The following is a 9,726-nucleotide window of genomic DNA, read 5'->3' as shown; positions in this document are numbered from 1 at the left end:
TTATGATATAATGATATTATATACGATACACCAATAATACGCAACTGCCATCAACGTGGATCGTGCGAAAAGTGATGTGAGAATCGCGTTTGTATTGCGTTTCCACTGGTTCAATCGCATTTAGATTTATAAGACTTATCCGCTGGCGTCTGTGTCTCCGGAGAGGAAGGTTCTCCGACACTCCCAAAGGTTGTGAGTGCGACTAGGGGAGAGGATGCCTAAAGAACGTCCTGGTGAAAAAGCGGATAGAGAAATGGCGGGAAGAATGGTCTCGGTGCTTCTCCGCATACACGCTGGAATATCCTGATTGAAGATTAAGTAATTTCCGGTGAACTTTGACCGTGCGCTGTGTACAAGTTGTACTCTACTTCTCTCGAGTCACCGTGTTACCTCAGTTCTGTTTCAAGCTGATGGCGTTAAAAGTTTCCGCGAAAACATAACGCTGTCTTCGGCTCGAGTTTTCTCGTTAGTGAATTTCCCATTGGAATTACCGATTTAAATTCGATTTTTTCACAGAATTGTTCAGAACTATACGGACAGGTCTCTAGCTGATCTGTAAGCTAGACACACTCGTTTTTTTTGCCATTGATCACAGCTAGAACAGGCTGGTTTAGATAAATTTTTGTAAATTATGACATATTCATGATATATTTTATATTTATAACATGCAAATTTTGAATATATCCGCTCGATGTAAATGTATACACACACACACACACACACACACACATATACATATATATATGCATATATGTATATATATATATATATATATATGTACACATATGTGCATACATACATATATACACATACATACACACATATATTATATACGTCAAGTTCACTTTGGAGGATTTATAGCTTGCGATGAAATTCAGAGTAGAGTTTCGTATACCATAATTTTACCCGCAATACAATAGACACATTTGTAAAGATTTATAGATGTGCATGTGTACATCTATAAACGTAATTTCACTTCTTTAAAAATGTTTTTTTTATGGGCAAAATTCTGTCCCGAATTCATCGCAAGTTATTGTAAATCGCCCGAGATGTAACTTTACGAAACAGTGAACGTTGCGGTGGAAATGTCACTGCGTATAAGTTTTATGTATGTGTATATATATATACACGTGTGTGTGTGTGTGTGTGTGAAATTTGAGATTTGTACATATACTGTTTAAATGTAGCTTTCATAAACCCGTAGAATTGAAATTGTTTATATATAGAATTCGCTTGTTTTGAGTACCGAGACAGGATTGTCCTTCGTAGAATACATACAAAAATACACACACACACCATTGTGCTTTCACTGAACGATCAGACGAACAAACAACCAGAACGGCTCTACTTGTGGTAAATGGCAGTCTTTATTACGACCAGAATCGTCTCGCTATATGATATACAGTTAACCGATCGACTTTTGTTGAAAGCCTGCGTAGTCTTGAAAATAGCAGAACACGCCAATGTTTGCATGTTACATAGACACGCCTTCGACACTTACGCGTAACGTTTAATAATATAATCGAGATTCCGGGTGGAGAAACACGTGCAATTGTGTCAACCAAGTGCAGCAGAATTGTCCTTTACCTTACCTACCTACCTATTCATTTTTTATTTACCACTCGTGTGCGTCGTCGAACGCATGTTTACTTTTTCACGTTGCGACATCTCCGTTTGCGACAGAGACATCGTCATTGTAAAATGTTACGGTTGATTGATTGACTGGTTGGTTAATTAATTGATTGATTCGTTGGTTGGTTGGTTGGTTGGTTGGTTGGTTGATTGGTGCAATCGGTCCGCCCGAGAGCTCGAGCAGTGATAGAAAAACTACTAAGGCAAGAACGATAGACGTGGAGAGAAGACTAAGGATTAAGATTAGCCTTAAAGAGAGAGCCGAAGTATTAATTGAGCTGTAATGTATGTATAGGCCGGTTTGTAAACGACGCGATTCGTCTTGATGTAACATATTATATATTGTACACGTTTCACGCACCTTCCAATTCAAAGTTGATGTATGTTTATGGGAAATACGGATTATAATGATAATAACAATTATGTACACTGTATATTATATTAATATTATAATTACTCACATTATTATTGACATTATAATAAAGAGTAATACAAATCAGCGCGAACCGACTGGTCTCCGGATGAATGAATGCGCAATGAATCCGGGAAGGATCTGATGGGACGAATATACAACAATGCGTACGGGTTATTTTTTTTCGATCCTTTTATTAAGTTTATCATAATGATTTGAATCGATACAATGATTTCTGTGGTATACTGTCGTCTTTCGGGCCACAACGTCGACGATCGCCTCTCCCGCACGGACGTTTATTATTATATTCTGAGATCATACGTGTTTGTGTATGTGTACGCGTGTATGTGTTTTATATCGAAATATCGGCAAGACGAGCGAAATTGAGGCCGGCGCGTCTCCGGCGTGAAAAGAGCGCGTGGGAGGACGCGCGCGTTTGCCTTCGCGTTGCACGCACGTTGAAAAACGCGAAGAAATCAATTCCAAAAATATCATCGTCTCTTTTTAACTTCTCTCCGTGGCGCGCGAAAAATTGGTCGACGGGCAGATGACGCGGATTGGAGGTGGTGAGTAAAGTAAGGGCGGGGGAGGGGGAGAGAGGGCTTTCGCGCGACGACAGTCGCGACGCGACGCCGTGACACCGTAGACTTCCGAGAGAGCGCGAAAAAACGTAAATGCGGTTTAACAATCAGCGTTTCCTTTTGCTTCTTTTTTAATCAGCGTGCACACGTCGAGCGAACGACTCGACCACCGGCGAGTTTATTATTATTATTACTATTATTATTATTACTATTATTATTATTATTATTATTATTATTTCCACTTTTGCCTGCTTTCCACTAATATCGCCTAAATTGGAGAGATCAGGATATGATCGAGGAGATGAGGACGGGACGGTGAAGAGGATGGGAGAAGAAGAGAAAGGGATAAAAAAGGAGATCGGGAAGGAGAAGGGCCGGAGAGAGTGTGAAGGATATAAATATATAATATCTTATATACCGCATGTGTGTATTCGTAAATGTTAAACGTTATATCTTTCTCATCTCATTCATTCTGTCTTCTACACATATACATACATACACACGCACACACTTTCTCTCTCTCGCTCGTTTGCACATCGCGTCGGTATTATCAATCTGTATTTCATTTCTTTTTTTATCTTCATTTTGTCCTCGTTTCATTTATTAAATGTTACGGTAGAGCCTATAAGGGACACCCGAAGGCGTGTTCACAGCGAACTTCGGGCGCGCTTTTCTCGTATACTAGCTGTGCCGGAACGCACTTGTACTGGTCGCACGATCGGCGAAGGATTCGGCTAAAGATAGCATGACGTCGGGGGATCAAGTGACTTCGAGGGGATCGTCCGAGAGAAACTGTTACATTCTCGAGTAGCCTTTAATTTTCTTCATTACAATCCCGCTGCGCGATTGTAAATTAAATCTGTTTGTCGGTTGTGCATCGTCGCTTTGCTGCTTGTGCGTAAGAGAAATTACAATTTTTTCAAAACTGCACGTAACGCAAAGCGAATATTCGTGCAGTGTCATACGTGGAGTTACTTCGAGCTTTGAGAAACTCAGCTTCGACTTGACGATGCAAGAACCGAGTAATCGAGGTTGAATTGCAAACGATGAAGGCGACAAGGCGTTCAGGCGCGAGAAGAATTGCACTCGTCAGCCGACCTTTAGCCGAGTGATTCGCTCGCGACATATTATTTAACAACAGAGTTTAACCACCTAATCGTTCGGAGGATACTCATAATTTTCACCTTCACATCGCCATTATTTATACAATAAGTGGGATATCTTTTTTTCTCCTCTTTTATCTATGCGCTAGATAAGAAATCGTCGATTCGCAATTCACTACAAATAATGGATCCATGAACGATAAACAGAGAAAAAGAAGTCAACTGAGATGTGAACGTGTCCGAAAGGAAAGGAAAAGCACGTCTCTCTCGAGACGACATAATAATAAACTTTAATAACGTGTAGCAATGATACTTGTATCACTGTCATAACGATGTAATTACAGTGCGATTATCACAATGCGAGAATCGCCAATAATAATAATAATAATAATAATAATAATAATAATAATAATAATAGCACTAATAGTAGTAGCAGTAGTAGTAATAGTAATAGTAGTAGTAGTAATAGTAGTAGTAGTAATAGCAATAATAATAATAGCACTAATAATATAATAATGGCAATAATAATATTAATAATTAATAATTACTAATAATAAAAATAATAATCCTCGTCGTACTAATTACCATCGTCGTTACAATGATGCACTTAGTCGTATAGTTGCCTATATTATATTCTCTTTTATATATACCTCTATATATATATAATATATATATAATATAGCTACAATATATAATATTTTTCGTGTTGAAAAATCGTATACATTAGTGTTGTGTCGCAGGACCATTGCTTCGTTTCTCTTTCTCTCTCTCTTTTTCGCTCTCGCTCTCGCTTCTCTCTCTCTCTCTCTCTCTCTCTCTCTTCCTCTCTCTCTCTCTCTCTCTCTCTCACTCACTCACTCACTCACTCACTCACACACTCTCTCTCTCTCTCTCTCTCTCTCTCTCTGTGCCTGTCTCTCTCACTCTCGGTCGTTTTCACACCATGTTTTTCTTTTTCAATGCGTCTGCTACATATATCATTCCGTTCTGCTATATATCTTTTTTGCTTTTAATGGATCGCTGAGAGGAGGAAGGGTAAGGGGGAAAGACTGTCGTGTCGATAGCTGGAAGCATTCGTGTTGGTGGAGTTGTCGAGTCTCAATCAGGACGAATCTCGCGCATAGGTGAGCACGTCACTTTGGAGAACGAAATCGTCTCTCCTGCTGACCGTTTACAGCATATTTCGCCATGTTGATGTTGAAAACGCAATGTTTCGTCGCTCGTAAAAAGCTTACAAATACGAGAAAAATCGGCGCTCGGTGAATATACGTGTCGAGTTCACACAGCGAGGAAGTCCGACGGAGGAAAAAATGCATTGCACTCCGCGACGATGTTCTCACGCGAATTGAACACTGACCGCGATCGTGATCGCGATCGCGATCGCGCGAGAATGGATTTCGTCGCGTTTTCGCGCTTCGCCACGCATCGATGTCTCCGATTTGTGATATCTGTCGACGGGGCCTCGCCGAGGTGCGAGATCGGTGAGAGCTAAAATCGCAAAAATGGCGGTGTGTTCGAAAGGCGCTGAACCGGATGTAGGATAAGTCCCGGCCACGAGATTAGTCGTTCGCGAGAGAACACGAGTGCCTCCAGACACGAAGTGCGCGTTTACGTAACCTTAATAGCTTAATATCGATTTTTAGTTCGTATTACTCGCCGTTCAGAGGCGAGCCTCGGATCACAGATAGTGAGGTGATCGGATTGCGCGAGCGTCATCGCGATAACAATGCGGTCGTCTCTATCGTATATTTTCTTTTTTTCTACCTTTGCATCTCTATGCTTCTTTCTCTTACACTTTATTCATTCTCACTTTCGTTCTCTTTTTCGCTTCCGCTCTCTCTCTCTCTCTCTCTCTCTCTCTCTCTCTCTCTCTCTCTCTCTCTCTCTCTCTCTCTCTCTCTCTCTCTCTCTCTCATTTTCTCTCTCTCTCACTCTCTTTCTCTCTCTCTCTCTCTCTCTCTCTCTCTCTCTCTCTCCCTCTATTCTGTTTTTAAGTTTTGTCAGTATGCGTTCTTCCTGCGTTTCTCCTAAGGATTTCAAGGCGACAGCTCCTGAAAGCAAACAGCATCCGGCCGTGTACGCGCGCGAATTCACAGTGGCACATGAGAAATCGTCCGAGGAGATTTGCAAGAGGGATCCGTCATCGAATCGTCGTCGGCGGATATCATCACTCGAGACGATTCCGCGGACCTGGCCGTGCGCGACGCGCGTCATACGAATATTAGAAGCAACCACACATCGCGAACACGGCTGTCTCATGCGCACGCTATGAGGAGAGAAATTTCGTTCGTTCATCCGAGAAAATTGCGCATATATGCCAATGTGTCCCCTCTCTCTCTCTCTCTCTCTCTCTCTCTCTCTCTCTCTCTCTCTCTCTCTCTCTCTCTCTCTCTCTCTCTCTCTCTCTCTCATTTTCTCTCTCTCTCTCTCTCTCTCTCTCTCACTCTCTCTCTCTCTCTCTCGGTTTTCGAAAGTAAGAGACATCCTCGCGAGAGCGCGCGCGCACGTCCGATCGAAGGATATCTTTGCTTTTGCTCTCTTCGAAACGCAATCCTCGTGTCCTCTGCTCGATTCCGTTTATAACAAGAGATCTCTCTTCGGCCGCGAGTGGCGTGCCATTTATACAGATACGAAAGTAGAGAATATATATCTATATATATATATATTTTTTTTTATACACATGTATACGTATACACAATATATATGTACCTACATATGTACGACCAACTAAGGATAGACAGGCGCAATCACGTGTATGTTTCGACTGGGCGATCGAATCCAATCGTGATCGGCCGCGCTCCGGGTTTGATACCCGGAGCGTGTGTCTCGAAGATGTCGAGAATTGCGGTCGATCGTCATCGATCTCGGATTCGACCCCGTCTGTACGTGTGTGTACGTGTGTGTGCGTGTGTTTGTCTCGGATGCAAGGTGCGCGCGCGTGTATGGTCGGACGGTGAAGTCGAACGGAAAAACTGACAGAAAATGGATGTCCAGGGAAATACCACGAATAATTTTTACAATGAGATTCCGTGCTGAGCAGGCGGGGGAGGGGGAGGGGAGGGGGAGGGGGAGGAAATGTGTGGCAGCAAAATCATACGGCAAAGAAACAGGAGCGGTGGTGAGAGAAACGGGAAGCGGGTTCGATGCGGTGATTACCGAACTCGCTCTCGCGGTCACAGGTCATGCACATCAATGTTCTAGCGCAACTGCAATCGTCCGTCCTAAGACAGCATCCTCGATGTGTTCTCGACTCGAGAATCGAGACGCGAGCGATCAAAAGTGCGCCAGGGTAGGTTCAAACTTTGAGGCGCGATGTCGAGAGACGCGCACTTGCACTTCTCGTAACAAGGATCACGTAAGAGGTCGTTCTTTCTCGTATTTATATAGAGCGTAGAGCGTTCTCCTTTTATTTCATTTTGACAGCAGATAGTCCAATGATATATAAATTTATTTATATAATTATATTTCGATCACCATCGTTTGTATATAATAAAAGATTCTTTTCTATACAAAATTGGAAAAAGTATAATTTAGGTACGCATTTGTAGAGAAGGTTCTTAGATTAATTTTCTTATTTCGTCAAATTGCTAAAACTACGGGATGCCAACCGTCAGGTGAGCATCTTCACTCTCACGCACTCAATCATCCGTTTGAATCGGTCGAATCTCACATTCTCCCGGCGAGTTTGAACCCCGTGCTGCACGTGCTCGTCATCGTCGTCGTGCAGGGGGAGCTTTTTGAAAGAAGCCAAACTCGGAAGGTGAAAGAATGTGTTTTTGAACCATAACTGAACGTAAGGGACATTTGCCAGCACAATACACAAGGAGGATCGCATCGTCGGAAACGAGTGATAAGACATTAACGTAAAATCTCGCATGAAAAGAAGAGTCGTGTGTACGTGATCGTGTGTTTGTGTGTGTGTGTTTCAAGTGCAACTCGAAAAGTTGTTACCTCGAAAGACGAGAACTCGCGACTTCACGTATGTGTCCGGTGAATGTGACTCGATTTCGATCTATCGCGTTCGCCCTTTCTCTCCCTGGAAGGGCGCGAATATACGTCGAGAAACGAATGAGAATTTCCCTTGGAAAAACAACTGGCACACCGAGCTAATGCATTTCCATCCGCGCATCCTTTTGTTTTTTCCCAGTCGAGACGCGCCCGGTTATAAGGCAAGACCGGATTAATCATGACGATACACGAAGGGGAGATACCGGGCCCCTCCCCCCTCCCCATCCTGCGATCCAATTGTCCTGCGACCGACGACGCAGTTCCTCTCGCTTCCACACAACCGAGTGAGAAGCTCGAGGCCCAATTTTTCCTACGTACGATATTGTTCATAAGCAACAGCTGGAGAATTACCCGATCCGTCCTAGTCGCGCGACTCTGCGACGGTTGTTACCTGAGGGGAAGCACTCACCATCTCCCTTCTCCAGCGAGACAGACCGCTTCCGTTATCGGCTCATACAAGCGACTCACACAAGTTTATCCTAGCGTATTTCTTTTCTACCCTCCCTATATATTATACAACTGAATGAGAAGAGTCATCGCCCACGAAAAGGCAGAGAAACAAGCGCCACTCGTCAATTCATAGGAACTAGCCGGACAACGAGATCGCGTTGTATGCGTGCCTTGCGTGTCACGTGTGTGTTCTTGCTGATGTGTTCTCTCTGGGTCCATGTGTCTACATTTGGAAGAAAATGTGCTGGTACAACGAGAAACTTTGCTTGAACAAAGAAAACTTTGAACGGACGATTAGCCGATTGAATAAATTGTACAGTTGCTGATCGGTTATCGGTTGATTCAATCGTTGCGCGATTTGATTAGCAACTAGGTCAACCCAGACCTATTGTTACGCGAAAGCGTAATTTTCTTCAGGGGATGTAATATTTGTACCCAAACGAGGGTGATCGCCGATCTTGTCCATCCAAGCGTTTTCTTTCTCCCTCTAGGTGTGTGTGTGTGTGTGTGTGTGTGTGTATGTGCGTTGCTGTGTGTTGTGTGTATGGTTGTGTCAGTGGTTACCACTTCTCGCTCGCTCACTCACTCTCGGACTTTATACGCTTCTTTTCCTGAAGCACGCTCTCCTTAGTATCATTGCGCTCGTGTTTGCCTTTAGGCTGAGGGAAAAAAACAAAAAAAAAATATTTGTGTGTGTGTGTGTGTGTGTGTGTGTATATATATATATATACATATACATACATACATACATACATACATACATACATAAATATATATATATATATATATATATATGTATACATATATTTATTTTCCTTTTTTATATAGATTTTATATATTCTTAGAGGCGCTGTCGCTTTTCGTTTTCCCGGTCGGAATCAGAGTCCGCTGAATCGTGGAGGGGCGGAAATTCGGGCACCGCCTCGCGCTGTTGCATCCATCCCGTCGCGCCTGGCCCCCCAGTCAACTTGCCCTGCGTCATGTTTTTCGATTGTTTGTTTTTTGTTTTGCAATTGATTTTTAGCCCTCTGTCTTTATCCCCTGCAGGATGGCGACAAAATAGCGTGTCATTGGTCACAAAGCCTCGCCTCGACCCGGTTTTTTTCATTTTATTTATTTATTTATTTCTTTTTCTTTAAAGAAAGAATTTGCTTTGTCTCACGCTTGCTTTGCTCAAGAGAGAATATTGAGTCTACCCGCGTGGCTGGACCGTGGCGGGTATGCCAAACCTTCTCCAAGCACGGCACATCGTGTTGGCGTTTCGCGCGGAACGAGAGGTTGCTGTTGTCGTCGTCACGTGTGAGTCATTCCGTTGCGTTACGTCGCGGGATGATTGAAAATTTTGCAAACTTTATTTCGAGCGAGCAACTCCCGAAAGAACGACGAAGGCATTCGATACTTCGCGACTGTCCGGCGTTGTTAATTATACGTTAATTCACGTTATCACGTCTCTCGTTTCTTCACGCTCAGGAAACGAAAGGACTCGTCTTTTTTAGTCATATCATACAATCTGTCAACCGAAGGTCTGTATCTAGTCATC

At 43.0% G+C, this 9,726-nt stretch overlaps 1 protein-coding gene across 6 annotated transcripts in view; it reads right to left on the bottom strand.

Moving 5' to 3' along the window:
* Positions 1–5,688: 5,688 nt before the first annotated feature.
* Positions 5,689–9,726, bottom strand: part of exd (PBX homeobox extradenticle) — a 49,972-nt gene continuing 45,934 nt past the window's right edge. For 2 of the 6 annotated variants that reach the window (XM_011152662.3, XM_011152663.3), the window contains exon 8: positions 9,004–9,159. In XM_011152662.3, coding sequence (XP_011150964.1) covers positions 9,028–9,159 — 132 coding nt within the window. In that variant the 3' untranslated portion in view covers positions 9,004–9,027. Of the gene's footprint in view, positions 5,780–7,633; positions 8,846–9,003 lie in introns of those variants that run through there. The other 4 variants (XM_011152666.3, XM_011152664.3, XM_011152665.3 and 1 more) reach the window with 4 other exon arrangements.

Source organism: Harpegnathos saltator, unplaced genomic scaffold, assembly GCF_003227715.2.
Source record: "Harpegnathos saltator strain DR-91 unplaced genomic scaffold, Hsal_v8.6 scaffold12, whole genome shotgun sequence".
Lineage (NCBI taxonomy): Eukaryota > Metazoa > Arthropoda > Insecta > Hymenoptera > Formicidae > Harpegnathos > Harpegnathos saltator.
Note: the sequence above shows the minus strand (reverse complement) of the source record. Positions and strands in the feature narration are given on the sequence as shown.